We start from the raw sequence: 27,128 nt of genomic DNA on the forward strand, positions 1-27,128 counted from the left end.
TTTTTTACTTTTAAAAACAATTTTTCTTCGGCCGAAAAAATGCTTTTAAAAGAAAAAAAAAGCCTCTCATAATTGCGCAGGTCAGCTGGGATCATTAGAGGCTTTTCAAGGCATTTTTTCTATAACCTCTGGGCCGAAGTGGTTGTAGAAAAAATGCTTTTAAAAGGTTCCTCTGACGATCAGGCAACTCAGATGGGATCGTCAGAGCCTTTTAAAAGCATTTTTTGACAACCTCTTCAGCCAAAGAGGTTGTAGAAAAAATGCCTTTAAAAGTTAAAAAAAAAAAAAGTTGGCCACACCCACCCAGTCACATTAAACCCCTCACCAAGCCACGCCCACAGAACTGGTAGTAACAAATTTTACATTTCACCCCTGTCTCAAACCCATTTAACGATCCTTCTCCCCACAAACCCAGAAGAATGCTCGGCCGGCATCAATGCGTTCGTTACCTCTGACAGATGCAGCGTCAGCTTCAATCCAGCTTTCTTGGCTTCCAGAAGAGGCTCCAAGAAGTCCTGGCTGTGTCCCGCCTTCAAGATAGAAAAAGGAAAGCAAATACAGTCCCATGAAATAACTATCTGACACAACCATAAAAAAAAACAAAACTTGCCCTTAGCTTAAGATTCTACTTTCTGAGAAAGCTTACTTTTGGATTTCCGCTGAGGTCCAGACCAAGGACCACACCATCGGTGGAGAGCAGAAAGTCTCCTGCCAACTTCACGGTTTCCTTGGCAGCAATGGCCCCTTTGCTTCTGTCCACAGATACGAGAAATCTGGAACGTATAAAACTCCCTGGGAACTTGGAAAGCCAGGAATAGCACCAAGAAATAGGGGAAGTTTTAAACTTTAAAAAATTGAATTGATTTCTGAATATTTTCTAGAGGGTTAGGGCCTTCAAGTGCATTTTGGATGGACGATGAATAGTTAAATGGAGATGAGAAAACAATGCAAGGATTTCCCTGCCAGAAAAGAAATAGGGAGAGATCTCACTTGGTGGGGTCTGTCCAGTCTCTCCTGGGAATTTGGTGTTACAAATCGGTAGAATAGAATAGAACAGAACAGAACCGAACAGAACAGAACAACAGAGTTGGAAGGAACCTTGGAGGTTTTCTAGACCACCCCCTGCTGAATAGAATAGAATAGAATAGAAAATAAGGTAGAATAGAGTAGAATAGAGTAGGATAGGATAGGATAGGATAGGATAGGATAGGATAGGATAGGATAGGATAGGATAGGATAGGATAGGATAGGATGGAATAGATTAGATTTTTTTATTGGCCAAGTGTGATTGGACACACAAGGAATTTCTCTTGGTGCATATGCTCTCAGTATACATAAAAGAAAAGTTCATCAAGAATTCTAAGGTACAACACTTAATGATAGTCATAGGGTACAAATAAGCAATCAGGAACCAATCAATATCAATATAAACTGTAAGGATACAAGCAACAAAGTTACAGTCAGACAGTCATAAGTGGGAGGATGGTGATGGGAACGATGAGAAGATTAATAGCAGTGCAGGTAGACTTGGACTCTTGAGAACTCAGAATCATGGAGGATCTAACTTACCTTACATCTATGTCCAATCCCTCTTCCTGACACTGCTTGATGCCCTCAAGGACAGCTTCCACGTATGTTCGTTTGGTCATGCCTGCAAATGAGGGAAAACAGAGATCATTTCCAGGGGCAAACAAGGAATACATTCGAGATTTTTTTCTTGGCCAGCTTGTTTTGAGGTATAATTGGGCTGAAGGGCCATCTCAGCAACCATCTGGAGATGGTTTCCTTCAAAACCAGCCCAACTTTGCTGAGATGACATTTCAGGAAGAGGAAAGTTACCTGAGCTTTTCTCCTCCCTGGGCGTGCTCCTTAATTCGAGATATTTGACTCCATCTGCAGCAAATTCCCGAATAACATCTTTGGTTACCTAAAAAAAAACAAAAAATGGCCAGGGATGGATTCGAAGAAGGCTACCACACCAGAGTCGAGGTGACGCTAAGAAAGGTCTTACCTTCAGCCATTTCCGATTGGTTCTCAATCTTGGCAGCCTTATGGGTCTCAGAGTTCCCCAGTCAAACCCATCTTAAAAGCTTGCAAGGTTGAGAAAACACTGATCTAGTCACTCCAATAAGCGTAGAAGTATACAGGTAGTCCTTGACAAGTTACAGCCATAATTTAAGCTCCAAATTTATGTTGCTAAGGGGGACAGTTGTTAAGTCAGGTTTGCCCCATTTGAGAACCTTTCTTGCCACAGTCGCTATCTGGCTTCCCCGTTGAGTTTGCTGGTCAGAAGGTCACCAAAGGGGAAATCACATGATCTTGGGATCTTACAAGAATCATAAATATGAGTCACTTGTCAAACGTCCAACTTTTTTTATCAAGTGACCATGGGGCTGCGGCAATGGTCATAAGTGTGAAAAACGGTCGTAAGTCACTTTGTTCAGTGACGATGTAACTTCGGTCAGTAAATGAACTGTTGTAAGTCAAGGTCTACCTGTAATGCTAAGTTCAAGGTACCATTATAACTTAGCGTTAATTTCTCTTCCTTAACTGGTTAGAAAACAATTGGCTGAATTCAGACCACGCACTAAATCCCCAGGTTACACCTCACAATATGTCAGGATGACTTGTTTCCTTACAGAATTACAAACTCTAGCAAGCGCATCCCAGGGATGTAAGGAAGTGGTGGCTTTCAAAAAAATTTACTACCGGTTCTGTGGGTGTGGCTTGGTGGGCGTGGCAGGGGAAGGATACTGTAAAATCTCCATTCCCACCCCACTCCAGGGGAAGGTTACTGCAAAATCCTTATTTCTTCCCGATCAGCTGGACTCGGGAGGCAGAGAATAGATGGGGGCAGGGGCCAGTCAGAATTTTTACTACCGGTTCTACAAACTACTCAAAATTTCCGCTACCAGTTCTCCAGAACTGGTCAGAACCTATTGAAATCCACCTGGATGGGCAGTTGTCTTTCGAAGACCATTTGACAGCTGTCTCCAGGAAAGCTTTTTATCAGGTTCGCCTGATCCGCCAGTTGCGGCCCTTCCTGGACCGGGATGCCCTATGCACGGTCACTCATGCTCTCGTTACCTCTCGCCTGGACTATTGCAATGCTCTCTACATGGGGCTCCCCTTGAAGAGCACTCGGAGACTCCAGCTAGTCCAGAATGCGGCTGCGCGGGTTATTGAGGGAGCGGTTTGGAGCTCCCATGTAACACCTATCCTTCGCAGACTGCACTGGCTGCTTGTTGTCTTCCGGGTGCGCTTCAAGGTGTTAGTTACTACCTTTAAAGCGCTCCATGGCTTAGGACCGGGATACCTACGGGACCGTCTACTGCCAACGTCTATCTCCCAACGACCGGTGCGCTCTCACAGAGAGGGGCTCCTCAGGGTGCCGTCAGCCAAGCAATGTTGGCTGGCGGCCCCCAGGGGGAGGGCCTTCTCTGTGGGGGCTCCTACCCTATGGAACGAGCTTCCACCTGGACTCCAACAAATACCTGACCTTAGGACCTTCCGCCGCGAACTTAAAACCTACTTATTTCGTCTTGCTGGACTCGCTTAAATTTTAAATTATCAAATTGATTTTATGGGTTCTAAATTTTTTGTAAATTTTAGAGGGTAATATTTAATCTATAAGTAGCCATATCAAATAGGTTTTTTAAGGGTTGTTCTTAGTTTTGTATTGTTTTTTCCCCCTGTATTTTATTCTTGGCTGTACACCGCCCTGAGTCCTTCGGGAGAAGGGCGGTCTATAAACAAAAATATTCTATTCTATTCTATTCTACCTCTGATATATGGCCCTAATATGGTATTTTTCAAACTTTCAGAGTCTTGGTTTCAAGCCCTAATATCTGCTTAGCATTAAAGGGATGCAATCAATGCAAATAAGAGATCCTACATAATATCCATCGAGGTCCCCTTCTTTACGTACTCCCGACACCATTCCTTCAGCAATCTGATGGATGGAGATCTCTTTTTAATTTGATTATTAATCGACCAAAATATTCTTGAAAATTGCAGCCTTCATGGAGAAGATCTCCACGTCTCTTCTACCGGCTCTTTCGAGTACCCCAACTGATATATTCAGAAGTCCAACATAATATTCAAAACGAAATATACATTCGCCTCCCCAAAAGTCAATAATGGAAAAGTGAAAGAGCCTTTTACTCATTAGTAAAGTCCCCGGGATCTGGATTCAAAAGAACTTACCATTAATATATCTTCCGGTCTGCTGGTTATCTGGTGTATGAACTGGAACATCTGGAAACATCTGTATGGACCAGTGTGTAAGAATGGTGTTAGTAAGAACAGCAATGAATACAAGCTGGGAAAGTGTAAATACAACAACCAGCATATTCTCGTCCCAAATGTGGTCTTTAAGTCAAGGACCACCTATATGCTCTTCAAGGTGCCCTCCAAAGCCAGGCTTACTCTTCTAGAGTCCTTTTCGTCCCCTTGTCAATCGCCACCATTTCCTCTCGGATGCAAAGGTGTGGCTTCTGCTCCATCAACTTCTTCATGGTGGCAGCGCTGATGGAGCCATTTAAGTGGGCGTGGAGCTCCTAAAATGGGAAGAGAAAAGGATTCGTCTCCTTGGAAGCATCCTGGTTAGAGAATTTGTCCCCTCCGAATCCCTTGGCTGAGTTTTTCCCTAAAACAAGCATTTAATTCTACTTGGGCGCCCAGCAGGGGAGGCAGAAGAGCGAGTCTCTTTTCATCCACCTCTGAAAAACTCCTGGAGAATTAGTGAAAACCCCAGGGAACTTTCTAGCACCATGTTTCTCAAACTTGTTGGCTTTTGGATGTATGGACTGCAACTCCCAGAATGCTGGGAGTTGCAGTCCGTTCATCTAAAAGTTGCTAAGGTCGAGGAAAAAATGTTTTATCACAGGGCTTTTCAACAGAGGGCGCTGTTAAGGTGGGTGGACTTCATCTCCCAGAATTCCTCAGCCACGTTTTCAGATGCATGCACTTCAGTTCCCAGAATTCCCCAGTCAGCATGCTGAATTCTGGGAGTTGCAGTCCCGCCAATCTTAAAAGTCCCTATCCTAATATTCCTTTTTTACTTATTCTTTTCATGTATCCAAATTATTGTTTATACTTTTACCTGTTATCTCACAGAATAGAATAGGATTCTTTATTGGCCAAGTGTGATTGGACACACAAGGAATTTGTCCTGGTGCATATGCTCTCAGTGTACATAAAAGAAAAGATACCTTCATCAAGAATCATAAGGTACAACACTTAATGATAGTCATAGGGTACAACTTTAACACTTGATGATAATAGGTAAAGGTAAAGGTTCCCCTCGCACATACGTGCTAGTCATTGCCGACTCTAGGGGACGGTGCTCATCTCTGTTTCAAAGCCGAAGAGCCAGCGCTGTCCAAAGACGTCTCCGTGGTCATGTGGCCGGCATGACTCAACGCCAAAGGCGCATGGAACGCTGTTACCTTCCCACCAAAGGTGGTCCCTATTTTTTCTACTTGCATTTTTACGTGCTTTCGAAACTGCTAGGTTGGGCCCCGTCACTTGATGATACAAGAATAGTCATAGGGTACAAATAAACAAATCAGGAAACAATATCAGGAATTATATATGATTGACAAAATAAAATAAATAAATAAAAAAGTGGCCAAGATTGAGAAAAACAGCTTCAACACGCTGCTTTTCAACCGTGGCCGCTCTAAAGGCGAAAGGACTTCAGCTCCGGTGTTTTAAGATGCATGGACTTCAGTTCCCAGAATCCCCCCCCAGCCATTCTACAGCCAAGCTTGGAAAGGCTGCAACATTTGGTGCCCAGGATCCTGTTGACTTCAGTTTCTTCTTGGGCACAGAGGTTGGTTTGCAAAGGACCCGCGAGGCTCTTAGCCATTCACACATCCACAACTACAGGACCCTCCCGATGGCCACTGGGTTCCCCGCGCACATTGCAAGCAGTTGTCGGAGGCTTAACTCAGCCGGTTCTCACCACTTTGGGCAGCCGCTGGAAGAAGCGGGGCGCTCGCCCGCTTGCAGCCGCCTCCGCCATCGTCCGCAGCTGCTTTCCCGGGGCGGGACGGAGACGCTGCCCGCCTCTCGCGGGCGGAGCTCGGGTGCCGCTTCTGTAGCAGCCGCCCCGGGCAAAGGTCCGCCTCCCATCCTCCCTACCCAGGCGGCAGATTTCTGTGGCTGGGTGGGATTGCAACTCTCTTCGGTTGGGGCGGATGGGAACCGCCGTGCAATGCCGCTGGAGGGTGAAGGGAAAAGTTTCAGGGGCCCCTCCCTCCGCCAAGCAAGGGAGCCCCGGCGGGCAACGGGGCATTGAGGCTGCAGGGTTCCCACGACCCATGCGCCTCGCCTACCTGGGGACTCCCCGTATCCCCCTTTTTTGGGAAGCATTGAACCGTTATGCAAACAAGCTGCTTTTGCACAAGGGGCAAAACTCCCAAACCAGGTTGAATTTTTTGCACAAGGGGCAAAACTCCCAAACCAGGTTGCATGAACCAAGTTGGCTTGTTCTGCCATCGCAGCCACAGATAACTCAGACTCGGCGGATTCGCCTTCTGCCAAAGCCACTCAAGCACGTCCATGCCCCTCCGGCCCTCGCGGGGGCGACCGAGAGCCATCGCCGAGGACTAAGAAAAGGAACGCCCAACAGCGTTTTTCCTTTCTCCCCCCGCGCAGGCGCAGAGCCCGCCTCCTTCTCTCCCGTTTCCATGGAGAGGGGGAGGCGGAGCCGGGCGCAGTCCCCGGATGAGGGCAAGATGGCGGCGGTGGGGATGGCTGCGCTGCGGGCGCTGAAGCGGCTCTGCTGCGTCGCCGTTTTCCTCTCGCAGCTCTACGTTCTCTCCGGCCGGGGTGAGAATCTGGGGCTCGGAGGGGCGAAGCGGCCGCCGCTTTGATGAAAAGGCCCGTTCGTTAATTAGGCTAATCAGGGCAGACTCCTGGGGGGGGCACTTATGGGGAGGGGGGGTTTGAGGGTCCCAGGAGCCCCCTCTGGCGGTATATGGGGGGGGGCTCTTACCATGGGGTGGGGAGTGCACTCTGCACATGTTCAAGGAAGCCTTGCTCCTCCCCAGTTGCTTCTTAATTGAGTAGGTGGGCTTCTGCCATTGGGGGAGGGGCTTAGAGCCCCCCAGAGGTGGAGGGGGGTCTCCTCTCTGGAGGAAGGGCTCAGGGTCGGTTCTTCCCCAGCCTTTGGGTCTCCCAGTTTAGAAAAAAAGATTCTGGGTTCAAGGAGGTGGCCTGGAGGCGGAGCTCTTGCCTCACAATCAGGTGGTGGTGAGTTCCATCCTAGGGAGAGGCAGATGTAGGGACTCCTGCTTTTTGGGCAGGGGGTTGGACTAGATGACCTGCAAGGTCTCTTCCAACTCTGCTCATCTGAAACCAGCGGAGGGACCATTGGGTGTTGCAGAGCGGGCTGAAAGCATTTGGGGTGGGGGGGGGAGAGAAATAAAAATACAAATACAGGACCAAGGACAGCAGCCACCAGTGCTGGTGTATAGGATGAGTTCTGCATAAGCAGAGAATCCTCAACTTACAACAGTCCTTTTAGTGAACACTTGTAGCTAACAACGCCACTGAAAAAAGTGACTTAAGGGTCATTTTTCACACTTACAACCGTTGCAACATGCCCCACGTGATCGAAATTTGGGCGCTTGGCCACTGACTCGTATTTATGATGGTTGCAGTGTCCCGGGATCCTCTTTGGCGACCTTCTGACCAGCAAAGTTGTTTTAAGATTCACTTAACAACTTTGCTGGTCCCTGAGAGCTTCTGCACCGGAGACAAATTCCTTTGGGGGTCCAACCACACTTAGCCAATAAAGAATTCCTGTTAACAACTGTGTCAGTTTTGGAAGGCAATTTTCTTTTTGCTTCTTAACTGCCACATATTTTAGCTGGGAAAGTTGGGAGGGGGTTGTTGTTGGAGCAGTAGAAAGTTAGTCATAACAACATTCCGTTTTCAAGGACATCCTGCATCTGATGGAGACTGCCTGAAGATTGTATCCAACTGAGTGTGAAGAGTTGATTGAACAATGTGATGAACTTGTGGGTGTGGGGGAGGGCTGTGAACTGTCCACTGGGTGTGGAAAACCTGGAAGCTTTCAGTTTTGGGTTTTCCCAGCTGTGCTTAACATGACACCTGTAATAAATTGGAACTTTGAGGAACCTCAAGCCTCAGAGCTTTATTTCATTTGAGGGGTGTTCCTTGGAACCCTGACAGGCTGTGTTATTAAGTTCAGAACCGCAGTGATTTCCTTAATGACCGGCAAGAAAGCTGGTAAAATGGGACAAAGCTCACTTAACAAATGTCTCACTTAACAATGGAAATTCTGGGCTCCACTGTGGTCGTATGTCAAGGACTACCTGCAAAGATCCTTTTCTCGGGGTCCCAATGGATTTCACCCTGAATCACCCCTAAATTCTAGGGCGAAGACAGTCCTGCCCCCCGAGGTTTGCTTTGTCTCTGCGTGTCTCATGTCCTCTCTCTGCTTTTCCAGGGTCGCTGAGCTTGGAGCATTCCCATTCACAGGCTTCCCTCACAAAGATTGTGGGGCTTCCTTCGAGCACCCACATCCCAGCTTCCAAAGTGCCAGGTGGGTCATATTTTACAATCCCATTGGTTGGTTTCCGGAAGAGTTTTCGCTTTCTGAAACATTCCAGGAAAACTCTGTTTTTTTGGGTATTAACAGTTCAGGAGATCAGCTTAATGCAATCTGCTGCTTTTCTTCCTCTCGTTTATTTTGCTAGTTTTAATTTTGAAAGTCACACTCAGCTTTTCTCCACTAAAGAGTGTCAATCGCTGGTGTTTTCCAGATGAAAGTCATCCATCATTTCCTCTGGAGGAAAGTCACGGCATTGCAGGGTGGATTTGATTTAAATCAAGTAGATTTAAATCACTAGTAAAAAGGCTGGATTTAAATCAGCTGGATTTAAATCATAATTTTTAAGGAGCAACTGTCATCTCTGACCTGCTGTTGACTCACTGACAGTCCCAATATTGCAGAATCTGCAGCCTCCTCAGGCTACATAACTAAGCTCCACTGCATGCTGAATAAACTAAATTATTAATGTGTGTTAAATAGAAAACTATCCTTAGATATTTACACCAAAAGCATTTTATTAAAATAAATTCGATAAAAATCAAAAAAATCCAATTTAAATTTTAAAAATCTGATTTTTTGTTATTAAAAAAACATCTATTTTTATCCACCCTGCAGCATTGTAAAAATGTCTAAAATTGGGTTAAGTATCATTGCAGGGAAGCAGAAGTCGCCCAGTTTTCCCCCCCCAGGGGAGCAACTGACCTCCAAGAAAAACTAATTCAGGGCCATGCTATCTCAGTTAACTATTTATTTATATTTCAGATTTCTTAACCTTCCGTCTCCCTCAGAGTGAGTAGTCCTATGAGTGGCTACTTGTAGAATTGCTAAAATAAGATCTATAAATACGTAGTCAGGTAGTGGAATTCCCGAGGACTCAAAGAACTTTCATACGTGTTATTTTATAGAAGATACTGAAGCTTTTTTTTTTTAACAACTGGATTTTATTTCTGCAGAAGGTACCTCAATTCCAGCTTACGTGACCCGATGCCCAAGTAATGGGATTTGTAGCCGGCTGCCTCCAGAATGTATGATCTGCAGAACAAACTATTCTTGTGTCTATGGCAAATCAGTTGCGTTTGAATGTGAAACCAAACCCCAAGTCCATTGTGTTGTAAGTGGAAAACCTTTCTTTATAAATAAACAGGCATGACATGAAAATACTCCATGGTGTTTACTTCAGATAGGAATAAGTAATTATCTTAGTTGATTCAAGAAAAACCGAATAATTACTTTATCCTTCTGATTTGAAGCCGTGTTTCCTTGCTGGAGGCAGGATCAGTTTATTTGAAAAGAACAATGGCAGAATTCTCAACAAGCAACATCATCACAATTATTTAAATGATTTTTGTTAAATAGCCTTGATTTCTATTAGAGCTGAATTCTGTCTTTGATCAGCTGAAGAGATGAAACACCAAGTGAGCAAAAATATATGATTACTTTTAATCTATATTTTTCAACCTTGGCAACTTTAAGAGAGTGTGGACTTCAATTTCCAGAATTCTCTCTAGCCAGCTGTGCTGTCTGGGGAATTCTGGGAGTTGAAGTCCAAATCTCTTAAACTTGATGAAATTGAGAAGCACTGGTCTTAACTTATGAATTACACACAGGAGGAGGATGACCTTCACTCCTTCCTTTGCAGGATCAAAATAACAGCCCTCAGAAGACGTTCTTGATTAACATGACTTGCCAATTCTGCTGGCAGTTGCCACCCTCAAACTACCTTTGCTCCAATCCTACCAACTGCAAGACAGTCTCGTGCCCACGAGAACGCTACACGGCCAATTGCACTGTGAGAGACCACATCCATTGTCTAGGTAAGCCTGACCTCTCGCCAGCTTGGGTAACCCGTCCTTTTTTCCTGCCTTGTAAATCTTCAGCTTTGTATTCTGAATTTTTTTTTTTTTTGAAAGGCTGCAGCTGATGGTTTTTTCTTTCCTCTGTGCCCCCAATACCCATCATACAATATCTCTCTCGTTGTGATGACAACTTGGCAATGATAACAAGGATCAGGCAATGATCAGCTTTGTTTTTCTTTTCTGCACTGGCTGCAGCCATCTTTGTAATCGTACTTTATATAAAGATTTTTACATCTTTTTTTTTTTTTTAAGGAAATCGTACTTTTCCCAAGATGCTCTATTGCAACTGGACTGGAGGCTACAAATGGTCAACAGCCTTGGCTTTAAGGTAGGAAAAGAAGCACCAATCTCTGGATATTGTGGATAAGACTTGGATACCGTTTTAAATATAAATATATATTTAAAATTCCTGGGAAGAAATTGTCATCTACGTGTTAAATAAGCAAACTTTCTCACAATTTTTAAGCAGCCAAACTGGCAGGATTAGTTCTTTTAGTGCATTGTGTTATAGTTAGCCTGAGCTTAGGTGGTTCAGTGGCTGAGACACTGAGCTTGTCGATCAGAAAGATTGGCAGTTGGCAGTTCCAATCCCTACTATAGGTCTCCTGCGTGAGCAGGGGGTTGGACTAGATGACCTCCAAGGTCCCTTCCAACTCTTACTACTGTTGTTATTATTATTATTAAAACAATATAGTTAGGAATTGCAGAGTCCTTGTTTTTTGCAATACATTTAGAATAGAATAGAATATAGAACAGAACAGAACAGAATTCTTTATTGGCCAAGTGTGATTGGAGACACAAAGAATTTGTCTTGGTGCATATGCTCTCAGTGTACATAAAAGATGTATTCACTTTGCTGCAAAAATCACTAGCCCCAGGCAGTTTCTAACCCCTTCTCGTATCATCTTTCAGCATCACGCTCGGTGGCTTTGGTGCAGACCGGTTCTACCTGGGACAGTGGCGGGAGGGGCTGGGCAAACTCTTCAGTTTCGGCGGTCTGGGAATCTGGACGCTGATAGATGTGCTCCTGATTGGAGTTGGGTATGTGGGTCCCACAGACGGTTCGCTCTACATCTAAGCATCGAGACAAAACAATCAGGTGGATCACCCCGAGAAATTCACAGATCGGACTTGAATGATCTCTCTGGAATTGCCTGCACGTCCGTTTTAATGTACAGTATCTGTACTCGGCCTGCCTTTATTTTAAGGTAAAATAAATGACTTGTGGAATGCTTGGCTGGTGTAGATTTCTTTCTGTTTTGGAGATCACCTTTGTTTTTATTTTCTTTTTTTATGAAAAAAATAAAGCCTACAGTACTATTTCCTTAATACATTGAACAAATTTAGGTTAGCACAAAGCATTGGTGTTATTTCATAATCATGCCTACAGGTGTTAAGGATGGAATTTGCTATTTAAAATTATTTATTACAAACTGGCATAGAGTGACAGAATGCCAAAATATAGCCTATAATGGAGGCTTTGCTGATTTCCTGGCTGTGAGAGATGAAGCAAAAAATTTATCTGTCATCTGGACATACAACAGGGACATGGTGGCTCATTGGCTAAGATGCTGAGATTGTCAATAGAAAGGTCAGCAGTTCGAATCCCTAGTGCTGCCATGTAACGGGGTGAGCTCCCATTACTTGTCCCAGCTTCTGCCAACCTAGCAGTTTGAAAGCAGGTAAACAATGCAAGTAGAAAAATAGGGACCATCTTTGGTGGGAAGGTAACAGCATTCCGTGCGCCTTTGGTGTTGAGTCATGCCGGCCACATGACCACGGAGACGTCTTCGGACAGCGCTGGCTCTTCGGCTTTGAAACGGAGATGAGCACCACCCCCTAGAGTCAGGAACGACTAACATATGTGCAAGGGGAACCTTTACCTTTATCTTTTATACTTTTCTCTCTTGTGAGGTTTTTTTTAAAATTGAAATGTGATGTGAATGTGCAGTACAATCAATTGTAGCTTCCAAAAGAAAGAGGCTGTTTGAGACAGTACCAGGATGAATGTTCTAGTTTTATTCGGCCAAAGAGGCAAAGCACTCTACATATGCCGTCCCTCAATTTAAAAGCCCCAGCTTTGGAGAGTCTTCTGCGGCTTTCTTAGAAACTCTCCTGCGAGATAACCAATCCAGGAAGATACACATCTGCTTTTTTTTTCTTCTTCAAGAAAGCAAAGTGTAAGTAAGGCATTATCAAGAACATATCTGCAAGTTCTCCAATGCAAATGCAAATGCACATGTACAATAGTGAGATGGCAAAATTGATAAACTCATTTGGATAGCACAGCGTCCTCACGGATAGCGCCCCTCCAAAAAACTATAAAAAGGTATGAATGTGGAAGTTTGCCTATTTTGCAACAGCTTCACAAGTGTTCCTTGTAGGAACAATTTAGAATTTGAATTTGAGGGAAAAGATCAGAGGCTTCCTTGTCTCTGGAAATGATGGTGCCTTCAAGTCAGTGTTAACTCCTGGCAAGTGCCAGGACAAGATCCAGCAATTTTCTTGGCAAGATTTTCAGAAGTTATTTCCCTTCCCGCCTTCCTAGGCGTGAGAGAAAATGGCTGGCTCCGAATCCCCCTCCTAGCTCCATGTCTAAGGCAGGATTAGAACTCACCGTCTCCTGGTTTCTAGCCTGATGCTTAATCACTCTGGCCTTCTACCTTATATCTGCTTATCATATATCATCAGATAAACTAAAATGAATTTGCAAAGTTGCCTATAAAAGGCAGCGGCTCAGAGCCTAAATATTTCTGTTTATGGGAAGGGAGGATATTCTGCTTCCCCGACAATCAATAGCAGCAACCCACACTTATAAATAAATATCCACAAAACAAATCTCTTACGCTATAGGACAGGGGTCTCCAAATTTAGCCACTTCAAGGCTTGTAGACTTCGACTCCCAGAATTCCCCAGCCAGCCACGCTGGGAGTTGGAAATCCACAAGTCTTAAAAGTGGCCTAGTTTGGGGACTCTTTGCTCTATGAGACCCAAGCCGTTTCCTTTGGAACTCTGTTTTCCTTTTAAAAAAAAAAAACCATGCACACAAACAGCCAAAAGAATCTAAAAGTGATTTCAATTTTGTACTGCGTTTTAAGAGAACTGGCATCCCACCATCTTTTGGTGACTGGATAAGGGCAAGTAATCCAAGGCTGCAATTCCATCTTTCTGGATTTCCAGGATTTGGCTCCAAGTAAACTACAATCCCTCGGGACGTGGCCAGTTTTTCTCCGCTCTTTGTTGGCGACGACTAGAATTCTTCTTCTGCGTGTAAAGTACGGGAGGCTTTCAACTTCTGTAGTTTCTCAAGGGCCAAAGAAACCAAAACTTCTCCGTGGATTTTGTTATCCCGGGTTCGTACGTTGACGGCGTTGCCTGCTTTTTCCTTCTCTCCAACCACTGCAAGGAAACAAGATTAGGGCAACTGTGCCTCAAAGGACCGTTAAGGTTTTAGAAACCAGGACAGCACCGAGTAGCATTTAAAAGATCGCACTTTCAAGAGTTATTTCAAACAATTGTCCTTTAAGGAAATTTTAAGTCGTACAAATCTAAATTTAGAATTCTCATTTATAGGTAAGTCCTTGAGTTAACGACCAGTCACTTAGTGGCTGAAATTACGGACTTCAAGAAAGGCGTGGCCCATATTTGTGATCAGGTTTGGTCACAGGACCACAAGTTATGGTATTTTTTTTTTTTTGCTGGAAACCAGTGTTTATTTCAAAGAAAAAAGGGTTTGCTTAACAACCATTATTTGCTTTTGTAACACTGCCAAAAAAAGTTATAAAATTAGGCTGGTCATGTGATGACTTCCTTAACAACTGACGTAACTTAAGATCATAATTCCCAGCTCAAGCTGAGAACTACCTTATATGGTTGTAAGATATATTAATGGCATTTCTTTTTCTATAATTTGGCAAAGAGGCTCTTGTATAGTGGAAATAACATTTATTCTCATAACTTCTCCTAACCCAATAAGGTTATTCTCAGCCCCTCCAATGGTTTAACAATTCTACCACGCTCAATCAGCAGAAATGGGAGGGGCCAGATTAATGTTAAAAAACACATAGCATAGATACCAAAAATGAAATTATACTGAGCCAGCTGTGCATTTCTTATCTTCTTATTCAACGTGCAGCTCTGATCCAAATCAACATCGGTCATAAGTCCAGCTTCAGAAGCCTCGTTGCAGACCTAAACATGAAGAAATACGGTTTTTATAGCCCTAAGGTTTTGCCGAACAAGGGTATAAAATAGAGATTAAAAAAGCAACAGAACAATGGAGTTGGAAGGGACCTTGGTCTAACCCCTGCTCAGATAGGAAACCCTATACCAGTGATGGCTAACCTTTTCGCTGTTGTGTGCCAAAAGTGCGGGGAGCGTGGGTGTGTGTGTGGTGTCACACATGCACATCCCCACCTCCATGGGGAGGGCAAAAGCGCCCCCCCTCCCCCCCCGAGGCCCTCCGGAGGCCAGAAATGACTTCCAGTGAGTCCAGGAGGCCTGAAAATTAACTGGAGCTGAGCTAGGGCAACGCTCACGTGCTCACAGATATGGCTCTGCCTGCCACCTGTTTGCCATCATGGCCCTATAACATCTCATGCAAATGGTTGCCCAGTCTCTTCTTAAAACACCTTCAGGTTGGAGCACCCACAATTGAAATGTCCACAACTACATTTGGAAGCATGGAGACGGTGTGTTTTCCCCCTTGCAGCCATCTACAAATCCACAAATTCCTTCTTCCCTGCTCTTCCTTTCTATGGATAATCTCCGCTTTTGCTGAATATACCTGCTGAGCATATTCTTCGCAGGTAGGGCCAACAGGAACCACCATGACTTGCCGAGGGGAGAGCCAGAAAGGCCTGGATGAGAAAAGGAATGGGCAAGGTTAATCGTTTTTAAACGTCACCATGATAATCTACAAGAAGCCTTTTCTCCTTATTAGAATATGCAGAAATGAATAGATTAACACTTGCTATAAAGGAGAAAGAACAAACTTGAATATGTATGGGAGTTATTTTATAAATGGTTGGAAAATAAAAATAGAAGTTAGAAATAAACGGAGATCAGTGAAATATAGAAAACACGTAGAGAAGTAAACAATATAATTCTTACTAATATGACTTAAGATTATTATATTTAATATTAGTATATTTTTATTAGAAGATACATTAAGAGGGAGAAATGAATAGATGTATTATGCTCATTGTTATTTTTGTAAGATTAGAGAATCAATATCAATGTAATGAATACTTTTGTAAATTCTGATTGTTATCGCATAGAAATATTTGTACCCAGACGACACACTAATGGAAGATGGAATGTTTAAGTTAAAAAATAAAAAACTTAAAAAACGACGAAGAAGAAGCCTTTTCTACTTCCAAGATCAGCTGCCCACCATTTTCCACTGTAGTTTTCTGCCAGGATAGCCATCATCCGCTCCACGGAGCCCAGAATCGCTCGGTGGATGATTACAGGCCTTTTCTTGTCGTTGCCATCTTTGCTGAAAAGCAAAACGAATGAAAACATTTCAACTTCCATTTTTGCTGCCCTTTTAATTTGGGTTCCATCAGTTTCTGTTGTGCAGCGTTCCCAAATAAGGCTGAGGTTCCGGTTATTCCCTACCACTTAGAGAGCTTTTAAGAACGTCATCATCAAATGTCTACCTAAGTAGTCATCAAATATCTACTGAAGTTTCTACTGCTCCCGTCCTCCTTCCTCTTTGCCCAATGCAAAATTCCTTCCTCCAGTCTTTCAGCTGGCACTGATTACCCTAGTTGAGTAATGAAAAGTCTACAAGAAAACTATCAAGCTCAGAGAGCACCAGGGACCCTCAACTATCAAATATAATTCTCTAATCCTTATAGCAACACAGTTGGATTGAAGGATATTCAGGAACTGCTTAAATAAGCACAGATCAAGTATCTGAATTGGTTTAATTCCTCCTCACCTCGTTGCTACCACTTTTGCTCCATCACCTTGCCATCTCTTCCTGTTCTGGCCTCTCTTTTAGTCTCTTGGATCACAGCCTTTTCTGCAAACCCCTCCAAAGCCCCTCCAATTCCTCCTTGAGAGGGAGGGCTTCAGTCTTGGGTCGTTGGCACTTACCCAACGTAAGTCAAATTAAACCGGACGGGTAGCTGGAAGTCAAGCTGGATGGTAGCACACTGGTGGTATCGGCCAATAGCGTCTTTGATTGTAATATCGATCTGCAAAAGAGAAGATAAGAGGTAGCCCCTGATCTGGGACTGTTTGTTTTAACAACCATTCAAAGCTACAAAAAAAAAAAAAAAAAGATGACTCACACTACACTCCTCACAATTACAACTGTCATAGCATCCCTGTGGTCAAAATTCAGGCATGTATTCACAACGGCTGCAGTATCCCAGGGTCACATGATCACCGTTTGCAAGACCCCGAAGATCTCATTTTGCTAACAGGCTTGGGAGACCCCAGAATGGGATGAAGCCCTTCAAGTAGCTGGTTTGATTGAGTGTTGTTGCGGGACGTTATTGTTTTGACAGTTTGTATATTGTATAAGCCGCCTGGGAAAGCCAAGGGAAATCATCAAAACCATAAAAAAATGAAAGTTAGAATATTTCGGACCTGTGATGCGACACCCGGAAAAAATACAGCATCCTTCACTTAATCCTCCAGGGAAAAATTGAAGGCAAACGAGGTCCAGGCAGAAGAACATTGTGGCTTCAAAATCTAAGGGCCAGGTTTGGACAAAACTCATTAGCCCATTTTCACACAGCTGTTGACAAAAATAGGATCGCCAACTTCTGATGACGAATATGGCACAAGAAGATGATAATAATTGGGTTTTCTTCTTTCATAAGCTGCCCAGATTCGTTGGGAAAAAAAAACACTTCGAAATAAATAAATCTAATAAATAAATTTGCAACTTTTCCCATCAGGCTTCAGACAAGCCGTCAATGGGGGAAGCTGGATTGGGTTAATGACCACAGTGCCAACGGTCGTAAAATGAGTCACAACTCACTGCTTAGCAACGGAGGTTCTGGTACCGATACTGGTGATAAATTGAGGGCTACCTGTGCAGAATGGTGTTTGCGTTCACAGGAAAGGTTTCGGTTCGAACCCAGAGCCACTCACTAACCTTGGGCCCATAAAACGCCCCGTCACCTGGATTGAGTTTCCAAGGTTCCCCAAAGTCATCCAAGCTGTTCTGGAGTTGCTGAAGTTGGAAAGAAGAAGAATGGTGGTTAAAATCCCATCCGTGTCTCTGCCGTGCTCCACACACCCAGCCACCATCACCTTCTCCGCCTGATCCCAGATCTCCTTCTCCCCTAGGAAGTTGTTGGGCCTTGTGGAAAGATGCAGCTGGAAGGTGAAACCAAAAATGGCATATACGGACTGCAGGAAACAGAGACATCCTTTCATCTCCTCCTCAATCTGAAAGTGAAGACGTCCATCAGCAGGAACTTCAAAGGTGAAAGGAGCAGGTGCCTTCCTAAAACAATCTCCCTTCCTTGCGTTCTGACCTAGGCTTCCTTAGAAAGCATAAAGCACGATCTTAGTCCCAGCAAACCTCTTTAATTCACACGGCTGTGAATTATCGTCTTTCACAGTCCGCAAGGCTTCACAGTCTTTCAGGGGAATGTTTATAAACACCCACCTTATCTCCCTTGGAATGCTGCCAAACTTGGCACAGAGTCAAACAGAACTTTTTAAAGCTTGAATTGACCAGATGTACTAACTGCTTCCTGCAAAAGCTCATGTCCTGTTTGCTCCTCTTTTATGTCTTATGGGAGGGGCCAATCATCTCCAAGCCTTACTCCCAAGTCGACCCTGTTTTCTTAGTTGTTCTTGTCTTCTGGCAGCTCTGCGCATGCGCACATTGGGAACAGGCTCCCGCTATTCTTCTGCCTCGCTGCTGTCAGACACCGGAGACTCCAGAGGCCGCAAAGAACTACCAGATGGCCTTGGCTCCCTTTCTGCCTCTGATGCAGAGCCCTCATCCGAGCTTTCCCCAGCCCCCCAGGACTAGGCCAAGTTCCTCCCCAACCTCCTCACTGTCTGATTCTGCTGATAGCTCTGCCGGCCGCAGGCGGGCCACAACACCTTGGTTCCTTGAATTGCAGCAAGCGCCGATGAGGTGTCCTACCTGCTCCATTGTGCAGAAGAGGTGAGCATCATCTTGTTGGAAGCGTCGCACCCGCGTCAGACCACTGAGGGTCCCCGAAAGCTCGTTACGATGAAGCACCCCAAAATCAGCCAGTCTCAGAGGCATCTCCCTCCAAGACCGAGGGCGATGGGCAAACATCAGGCTGGGAACAGATGGGGAGAAGTTTGCTAGAACGAGCAACAATGGTCATCTCAATTTAGGGAGATCTCCTGACCCATTTTCCCCGTGGAATTTTGACATGTAATCGGTGGAAGAAACCCCCCCATGGGTCAAACCCCTCCCCCCATGTTAAGGGTTTAATTTCACAACCTGCTGGGAAAAGAGAGACAGGAACCCTCACCAGTGTCCAGGGCAGTTCATGGGCTTCAGGGCAAAGATTTCTTTTTCCGCCTCGAAAGAGAACATGTTCTCGCTGTAATGCTGCCAGTGACCAGACATTTCCCAAAGTTTACTGTTGTAGATATTGGGTGAAACGACTTCCATGAAGTTCCACCGCTGATACTCTTCCTGTACAAGATAAGATGGTGTCAGGCCCCAAAAACACATGTACGACACACAGAAATACTGCCGAGTGGTTTATTTATTGATCCTACAGACAGAATCTTGCCAGACTAAAGCAACTGTCTGCAGAACTGTTAGATACACTCTGTGAACTGCCAGGAAGGGACAGTCTTAGCCGTCTTCCTGCCTACCAGGCATTCTAAGATTGGCTGCCTCTTTGCTCTCTGGAAAGCAGCCCCTCCCTTCCTCCTGGGACTCCAGACTCCATCCCAGCACAGGTGGTGAACAGGTGATGGACATAATGTACCCTTTGTATGGGCTGACTGCCTTTGATCTGAGGTCCTTAAAAATGAATCTGTTTTATGCTAGACTTGCAAATTGGAAGGACCAAATCAGACCAAAAGGTGTGTCTCATTTATACATACTTCATTTCTGCATGTAACCATTGTTGGGTTCCAAAAACAAAGAAAGACACACTGAGACAGTGGTGAAATGTAAAATTTGTTATTACCAGTTCTGTGGGCGTGGCTTGGTGGGGGGTAATATGACTGGATGGGCGTGGCCAACTTTTTTTTTTTAACTTTTAAAAGCATTTTTTCTACAACCCCTTCGGCCGAAGAAGTTTGTAGAAAAAATGCTTTTAAAAGGCTCCTCTGACGATCCCAGCTGAGCTGCGCGATCATCAGAAGCTTTTTTTTAACTTTTAAAAGCATTTTTTCAGCCGAAGAAAAAATGCTTTTAAAAGTTAAAAAAAACAAACCCTGATGATCACACGGTTTAGCTGGGCATTTGGGGGGGGGGGCAGGAATTTTTGCTACTGGTTCTCCGAACCACCCACCGCCATCACTATCGGATCGGGCAATCCGGTCCGAACCGGGAGCATTTCACCCCTGCACTGAGATTCTTGTAAGTAGTGTGTAGTTATGACTGCTGTATAGATGGCTGGGGAATTCTGAGAGCTGAAGTCGACAGTTCTCAAGGTTGAGAAATGCTGCTTTATAGATAGATGCACTTACTTTGATGAAATCCACGAGCGTATTGTAAATAAAAGCTCCGCGGGGAAGAAAGAAACAACTTCCAGGGCTCAGGTCATGGAAAAAGAAGAGTTCTTGTTCCTGTACAGTCACCCAAAGTTAAAAGAAGAGTCAGCCTTACCAAGAGAAGAAATATTTGTAGCTCAGGGTTGACGTTTTCTTGCAAACCCTACTCCCTCCTAGCACTGAAGATGTTACCTAGTTGGGTCATGAAACATCCGCAAACAACCCAGCCCAGAAAGCACCAAGGGCACCACAGTCAACCTTCTTGGTGGGGTGAAGTTCTGTAATTCTCAAATGCAACGATGGATGCACAACATAGATCCCCCTGGATTTTCTTGCACAGGCTTCAAACTTACCCCCCAGATTTCTGACAGGAGCCTCTAGGCCACCATAAATCTGGATGGTTTTCAGGCCCCGTAAGAAAAATTTCACTTTGAGTTTATCCCTCAAAGTCCAAAGCCCACCTTGCCGATTTTCCTGTGATCCCGTTTTTTGGCTTCCTCCTGGAATTTTTCCCACTCCTTCATCATTTTGGCCTCTGGGAAAGAGATTCCATAGATCCGTTGCAAGGTTTCCATATTGGACTTCCCCTCCCAATAGGTCGACGAATTCTAATAACGCAAAACAACGACCCAAAGCAGCTGAGGAATTCTGGGAGTTGAAGTCTAGACATAACTTCAAGTTCCCAAGGTTGAGAAACATGGCTTTATTGGTTACGACCAATGCTTTGAATTGGGTCTGGAATTTTGTCCCGACTGTTCGATTTCTACTAAAGAAAATCTTTCTTACCTTAATTATCTTTAAGGCCTTTATTTTTCCAGTGTGTCTCACATGAGGACCTCTGCATAAATCGATCAAGGGACCGCACCTATTAGATGACCAGTGAAATCGTTAACTATGTTCGAGTTATTAGCCACTTCGCTCACCATGAATAAACATGGTTATACTGAAGTAGCTCTAAACTTCCACAGCAACATCGTTAAGTTGCTTAAACTTAACCAACATTTACTTCACATGCTTCTCCTCTCTAGTTAAGAGAAGACAAAATATTATTTTAACACACAAAATCAAATCCATCGGGTTACCTGTATACAGTTGTGGTCGGTGTGTGGATTTTCTCATTCAGAATCCGGCATTTAAACTTGTTGTACTGTGCAGAGAAATAAAGAAATCGGCAAAATAAATATATTGAGACTTAGCCTTTTTGGGGCTCATGTTCTCTATCCTTGACTGCTGCACACCTGGACTTCTGGCCTTATTGGTTGGAGATCTAGAATTCCAGCATTTTTAGAGATTCCAACTGGAAAAGACAGCTATTCTGCTAACAGCACGCAGAATTTGCAGCAGGATAATTTCCTGCTGCCAGAAATTCTACAAATCTTTCTGGAGAAGCCATGAATTATTATTAAAGGGATATTTTTATTGTATTTATTTATTCAGTCAATGACCAGCCACATAAAATAACAAAAAGGGAATAGAAGACAACAATTACAATCAAGATCAACAGAGAAAAATGAGTGCAATTTATATATTGACAAGTATAAAATGAATCAAATGTGATATAATCTGAACAATCCTATTACAATAATAATATGTTTATTTACCTAACACTAATTAAACACTAAAATATACGGCCTCTGAAAAACATTGAAAATAACTAAGCAGGATGTTGATAAAAAGAGAGGTTTTGCCTTATCATTGCAGTAGCACAAATAGAGAATAATAAACTAATCAAGGAGAGAAGCAACCTAGAACAGGGGTCTGCAAACTTGGCTCTTTTAAGACTTCTGGACTTCAACTCCCAGAGTTCCTCAGCCAGCTTTGCTGGAGACTGGACAACCATCTGTCTGAAATGATATGGGGGTCTTCTGTTTGAGCAGGGAGTCGGACTAGAAGACCTCCAAGGTCCCCTTGAGAACTTCAAAAATGCAGGACTTACTTTAAACATTTCTAGCAAATCTTCTTTTCGGACTTCGAGCCTTTCAAATGGTTGCTTCTCCTTGATGATATTTTTGCAAATGTTCTCCAGAGTAAGCAACTCTGTACTGGATACCCCTCTGGAAAAAAAGATGGTTTTTAAATCTGGGGGTCCAGCTACACACCCAATAAAATGAAGCCCTGGTCACAGGGGTGAAATGTAAAATTTATTTCTACCAGTTTGGTGAGCGTGGCTTGGGGGGTAATGTGACTGGGTGGGCGTGGCCAACTTTTTTTTTTTTTACTTTTAAAAGCATTTTTTCTACAACCTCTTCAACCAAAGAGGTTGTAAAAAATTGCTTTTAAAAGCCTCTGATGATCAGGCAACTCAGCTGGGATCGCCAGAGGAGTCTTTTAAAAAATGCTTTTAAAGGGTTCTGATGTTCCCAGCAGTTACCTGATCGCCAGAACCTTTTAAAAGCATTTAAAATGCTTTTAAAAGGTTCTGACAATCCCAGCTAAGCCATGCGATCATCAGAGCCTCTTTTTTTAATTTTTAAAGGCATGTTTTCAGCCGAAGAAAAAATGCTTTTAAAAGTAAAAAAAAAAAAAGAACCTCTGATGATCGCGTGGCTCAGCTGGGCATGTGGGGGGTTGGCAGGGATTTTTGCTACCGGTTCTCCAAACCATCCGCCACCATCACTACCGGATCGAGTGATCCAGTCCGAACTGGGAGCATTTCACCCTTGCCTGGTCACCTTCACACCACAGGTCAGTCCTATGCCCCTTTACCCCGGATAGGTCATCTGAACTGTTAAAAAATTCTTAAATTATTCCTGTGTATTGCAGGAAATTTGTGTAACACATTGTTTAAAAAACCACATCCTTGCGGGCTATTAATAACTTCGGTGATTTATTTTCATACATTCCAACCACACTAGAACAGGAATTCCTCAATTTACGACAGGTACAACTGGTTCCGAAGTTCAGCAACCGGCCTGCATTTATGACCATTTGCAGTGTCCTGCAGTCACACGACTGCACTTTAATGACATTTTTGCCAAAAAAAAAAAAAAGTGTTTATTTCTGATTTTCAGCAAAAAAACGCCAAAATGGGTCTGGTTTACAACTGCACCATTCACTTCACAAACATTGTCATAAAATTGAGTCTATCACATCACGGATGACCTTCTTTACGAACGTCACAACTTATGACCGTAATGGGCAGGCTCCACTATGGTCATAAGTTGAGGACTACCTATAACCCTATGCCTTCCATCCTTTATAAGGTAGGTAAAATGAGGACCCAGATTGTTGGGGGCAATAAGTTGACTTTCTATATAAATATACAAATAGGATGAAGACTATTGCTAACATAGTGTAAGCCGCCCTGAGTCTTCGGAGAAGGGCAGGGTATAAATGTGAATAATAATAAAATAATAATAAAATAACCATTACAAGCATTTTTTTTTTTAATTTAGCCAAAGCATCCTTGATTATTGCAGGTTGCTTTGGACGCTGTGGATGAAATATTATAAATATTTTGTTTTATTTCAATGTACCATTTTATGCACCGCACTAGCTGGCAGTACGTACCTCTTTTCCATGTGCATGTCATAATAGAAGCCGTTTTCAATGGGGGGTCCATAACATAAGCATCCCCCGTAGTAATTTTCCATGGCTTCACCAAGAATGTGGGCACTGGAATGCCAATAAACCTAGAAAAAGGGTAGAGAAAGGAGCCACAGCAATGAAAGTCAAAATTTGGACGATTGATCGGTTTGTATAAATCCAACTGCCAGGGAAGTTAGTGCTTCCTTTGCTTTTATTGAACTATGATTAACAATACAAGATTAACATTAATCCAAGATGCACAGAGGAAAAAAATAGAACATATAAAAATATATGAATAGAATAGAATAGAATAGAATAGAGCAAAGCAGAGCAGAGCAGAGCAGAATAGAATAACTTTATTGTCACGTTGTACATTAATTGGCATACATTAAAAATGAAATTTCGTTGCATACAGCTCTTCAATGCTCAACACCTCCAAATTTACACTACATAAACATGACGTATATGGGTACTCTACATATACAAATTCCCCATTTATCTAATGTATACCATATTATAGTTTTTTACGATTGGTGTAAACCATAAAACCCACCCCAAATTAGATAAAACTGTGGCTCCTGCCTCTTGATGTCAAATTATTTTAACTTCATGGTTCTTTTCCTAATGGGGCAACAGAAGAGACCTTGCTCATTCACGTTATGTTGTCTAAAGTTTTCCAGTTGTTATTTGGGCTGCTAAAATTAAACAGGACACATCAGCACAAATCCTGTAGCACCAGCATCTATCCCAGATAAGGAAGTTCCTCACATCCATCGGGAAAGCTAGCCTGTTTCACATAGCCAAGAGGGAGCAGCCTTTTTAACATGGTTTGTCCTCTTTCATCGGAGCTTCTGCCTTCAAATGCTTTGCAGGGGAAAAGGGGAAAGGTCGACTTACCGCCTGAGCATCTTCGTTCTCAAAGGTCAGCAGTTCCAAAGTGGAATCTCCTTCCATCGGCCGGTCGAGGTCCCACAATTCCCCATTCACTCTGGCAATGACGACACTGTCGGCAACTCCCCGGCTGCAGACGGTTGAGATAGGCCAAAGGTTTAGGTGCTGCACAGTTCAAATAACCCAACAATCCCCTCCAGTTATGACTCAAGGTAATCTCTTTTGGACGTTTAATTCTGCGGTTGCAGAGAAAGGGATAAGACAAGAAGCATTGAAATATAAATGTGTAACAATGCCTATCCCTTGCGGTGTTTCTCAGCCTTGGGCATTTGAAGAAGGGTGGAGACAACTCCCAGAATTCTCCAGCCAGCCATGTTGGCCAGGGAATTCTGGGAGTTGACATCCACCCCTCTTTCAAGGTTGAGACACACTTCTTCCAGGTAATCTTTTAGGTTATGCCATTTGTGATGTTTAAGGTGCTAAAGATTCATTTGTGGTCATTTTTTACCTGTGGGTTTATCTCTGCTCACCATCTTCCTAAAATTTCAAGCCAGTTGTAGATTGCAAGTAGAGAAGACCGAAGTTGTCATGTTTATTTCAAATCAACCAGCAAGATTTATAATTATAACCACCCAGGTTTTAGCTACAAAAGCGGAACCTGGATTCCATTCTCAGAAATGTCCTCAAACACGGTCAAAGTTTACCTGAGGTCAAGAGCCACCTGGTATGGCGTTGTCTTCCAGGCCTGTCCACCCGTCACCTTCCCATCGGAAAGCGTGATTTGGATTGTCTGACTTTGGCCAGATGCTCTGGAGCGGAGAAGTGCATCGCTCTCCTTTTTCAGCTCTTCGTAGAGTTCCAGTCTGCTCCGGATGAAGGTCGGATCCTGCAGGAATGGTTAGAAAGGGCACCTGGCAGAACTGAAAGGAACACCTGTGTCCCACTTAGGCCATGGTGCCAAGGACCTGTCCTTCCAAAGAAGCCTGGCACAATCTGGATTACCCACCAACTTGGAGAGGGCTGAGCCATCCCCACCATATAGATTAGGGGGGGCACTGAAAGAACCCCCTCCCCAATTTAAAAGGAGGGGGAGGCAACCGACGGGAGAGAAACTGGCTGCTTCTTTTTTGAACCAGTCTCCTGAAAGAGACACTTCACCTGTCCTAGCAGTGGAAATGTTTTTTTTTTTTAATTTGCATTTATATCCCGCCCTTCTCTGAAGACTCAGGGCGGCTTACACTATGTCAAGCAATGTTTGACATAGTGTAATGTTAGATGGTAGGTTCTTCAAGATCATCAGTCCAGACCCGCCCCCCAGCAAAATGCAGCCCCTCCCACCCAGAAACACCACCTACTTCTGGTGGGGCCCCTTTGGCAACTCGGGGCTCTGTCTTCTTCTCCTCCCTTTCCTCATTTCTGGGGGTGTCTTTGGTCTTGGTCTCCAGAAAGTCCTGCTTAAAAGAGAGGCCATTAATTTGCAAAATGAAATTAACTGACAAGGATTTCAGAGTTTGTGGGAAAGTGGCCAATGGCAGCTGCAGCATTCTCCTAAACGGCTGGGGATGATGGGAGGTGCAATCTATGGGGCCTCTAGGTCAGGGGATGGTGGAAGACCAACTGTCCATTCCCCCAAGGCTCTGGGAATGGCCGGAACTGCAGCCTGTCCCTCTCGAGGTCGGGGAATGGTGGGAGCTGTGTTGTTCATTTGGGGCTGGGGATGATGGGAACTGCAGCCTGTCCCTGCATAGGCTGGGAAATGGTGGGAGATGCATTGCCCATTTCCCCAAGGGGCTGGGGATAATGGGAACTGCAGTCTGTCCCTGCATAGGCTGGGAAATGGTGGGAGATGCATTGCCCATTTCCCCAAGGGGCTGGGGATAATGGGAACTGCAGTCTGTCCCTCTTTAGGCGGGTGGGGGAGGGGGGGACGAGAGTGGGAGGCGCATTGGCCATGCCCGTGAGAGGCTGGGGAGGATGAGACTTGCAGTCTGTGCCTGTCTAGGCCGGGGAATGGTGGGCGACGCCCTGTCCATTGCCCCGAGGGGCTGGGGACGATGGGACCTGCAGTCTGTGCTCCCTCCAGCCCGGGGAAAGGGGCGAAGGAACCCGCGGGGCTCTCACCCACCTGGCGGGCCCGTTCGGCGGCCAGGCTGCGGCGGAGGTGGAGGAGGCGGTAGCGCAGCTTCTCGTTCTCCTCCCGCAGCGCCCGCAGCTCCGGGCCAGGCCGCTCGGGGGACGCCCAGGCGGAGGCCTCCTTCAGCCGCGCCACCTCGGCCGCCAGGCCCCGCACCTCGCGCTCCTGCCGGGCCAGGCGACCCTCCGCCGCCGCCACCCCAGCCGCCATCGCCATCGCCCCGGCGGGGAAGGAGGAGGGCCAGGCCGGGCGGAGGCGGCGGAGACCCCTCCTCTCCGCCGCCGCCCCCAGGAAGGGAGGGAGAGGGAAAAAGAAGGAAGGAAGGAAGAAGAGAGAGAGAAAAGGAAGGGAGGAAGGAAAGAGAGAGAGCGAGATGGAAGGAAGGAAGGAAGTAGAGAGAGAGAAAAGGAAGGAAGGAAGGAAAGAGAGAGAGAGAGATGGAAGG

The 27,128-nt window shown here is 44.6% G+C and overlaps 3 protein-coding genes across 9 annotated transcripts in view; 1 reads left to right on the plus strand and 2 right to left on the minus strand.

The window, feature by feature from the left end:
* ADAL (adenosine deaminase like) overlaps nucleotides 1-6,104 on the minus strand; it is a 23,334-nt gene extending 17,230 nt beyond the window's left edge. For 5 of the 6 annotated variants that reach the window (XR_009152015.1, XM_058156292.1, XM_058156291.1 and 2 more), the window contains exons 1-7: nucleotides 5,969-6,104; nucleotides 4,429-4,559; nucleotides 4,207-4,267; nucleotides 1,840-1,927; nucleotides 1,570-1,651; nucleotides 647-773; nucleotides 450-530 (exon numbers count right to left, since the gene is read on the minus strand). Coding sequence is in view for 5 of the 6 variants with exons in the window: in XM_058156292.1 (XP_058012275.1) it covers nucleotides 450-530; nucleotides 647-773; nucleotides 1,570-1,651; nucleotides 1,840-1,927; nucleotides 4,207-4,267; nucleotides 4,429-4,559; nucleotides 5,969-6,028 (630 nt within the window). In the remaining variant the exon portion in view is untranslated. Of the gene's footprint in view, nucleotides 1-449; nucleotides 531-646; nucleotides 774-1,569; nucleotides 1,652-1,839; nucleotides 1,928-4,206; nucleotides 4,268-4,428; nucleotides 4,560-5,953 lie in introns of all 6 variants that reach the window. The other variant, XM_058156295.1, reaches the window with a different exon arrangement.
* Nucleotides 6,105-6,303: 199 nt separating this feature from the next.
* Nucleotides 6,304-11,775, plus strand: TM2D3 (TM2 domain containing 3). The gene is made up of 6 exons (XM_058156418.1): nucleotides 6,304-6,837; nucleotides 8,483-8,578; nucleotides 9,541-9,698; nucleotides 10,227-10,401; nucleotides 10,696-10,771; nucleotides 11,356-11,775. Exons 1-6 carry the CDS (start codon nucleotides 6,327-6,329, stop codon nucleotides 11,519-11,521), a joined length of 1,182 nt encoding a protein of 393 aa, XP_058012401.1. The 5' UTR covers nucleotides 6,304-6,326; the 3' UTR covers nucleotides 11,522-11,775.
* Nucleotides 11,776-12,442: 667 nt separating this feature from the next.
* On the minus strand, nucleotides 12,443-27,108 carry TARS3 (threonyl-tRNA synthetase 3). 2 transcript variants are annotated; one of them, XM_058156416.1, is made up of 19 exons: nucleotides 26,675-27,108; nucleotides 25,905-26,003; nucleotides 25,254-25,435; nucleotides 24,556-24,679; nucleotides 23,641-23,762; nucleotides 22,067-22,184; nucleotides 21,213-21,277; nucleotides 20,917-20,995; nucleotides 20,592-20,738; nucleotides 20,107-20,205; nucleotides 18,930-19,096; nucleotides 18,569-18,731; nucleotides 17,719-17,856; nucleotides 17,561-17,638; nucleotides 16,549-16,649; nucleotides 15,839-15,943; nucleotides 15,230-15,302; nucleotides 14,520-14,634; nucleotides 12,443-13,842 (listed from the first exon to the last, which is right to left on the minus strand). In XM_058156416.1, the coding sequence occupies exons 1-19, from the start codon at nucleotides 26,897-26,899 to the stop codon at nucleotides 13,694-13,696; spliced, it is 2,349 nt and encodes a 782-aa protein (XP_058012399.1). In that variant the 5' UTR covers nucleotides 26,900-27,108; the 3' UTR covers nucleotides 12,443-13,693. The 2 variants fall into 2 exon arrangements, with proteins under 2 accessions (XP_058012399.1, XP_058012400.1); XM_058156417.1 differs by having other exon boundaries at nucleotides 25,905-26,000; nucleotides 26,675-27,106.
* Between the last annotated feature and the right edge of the window lie 20 nt (nucleotides 27,109-27,128).

The sequence above is a fragment of the Ahaetulla prasina genome, chromosome 13, assembly GCF_028640845.1.
Source record: "Ahaetulla prasina isolate Xishuangbanna chromosome 13, ASM2864084v1, whole genome shotgun sequence".
Lineage (NCBI taxonomy): Eukaryota > Metazoa > Chordata > Lepidosauria > Squamata > Colubridae > Ahaetulla > Ahaetulla prasina.

Bases quoted from the DNA above. Each gene is read 5' to 3' on its own strand.
- TARS3 (XM_058156416.1), bottom strand. From the start codon at position 26,899: ATGGCGATGGCGGCTGGGGTGGCGGCGGCGGAGGGTCGCCTGGCCCGG. The intron at 24,680-25,253 runs GTAAACTTTGAC...AACCGTCTGCAG, and splicing joins CAGGTGGCTCTTGACCTCAG to CCGGGGAGTTGCCGACAGTG. The intron at 23,763-24,555 runs GTAAGTCGACCT...CCCTTTTTCTAG, and splicing joins AGAACGAAGATGCTCAGGCG to GTTTATTGGCATTCCAGTGC.
- TM2D3 (XM_058156418.1), top strand. From the start codon at position 6,327: ATGCGCCTCGCCTACCTGGGGACTCCCCGTATCCCCCTTTTTTGGGAA. The intron at 8,579-9,540 runs GTGGGTCATATT...TTATTTCTGCAG, and splicing joins CCCAGCTTCCAAAGTGCCAG to AAGGTACCTCAATTCCAGCT. The intron at 10,402-10,695 runs GTAAGCCTGACC...TTTTTTTTTAAG, and splicing joins AGACCACATCCATTGTCTAG to GAAATCGTACTTTTCCCAAG.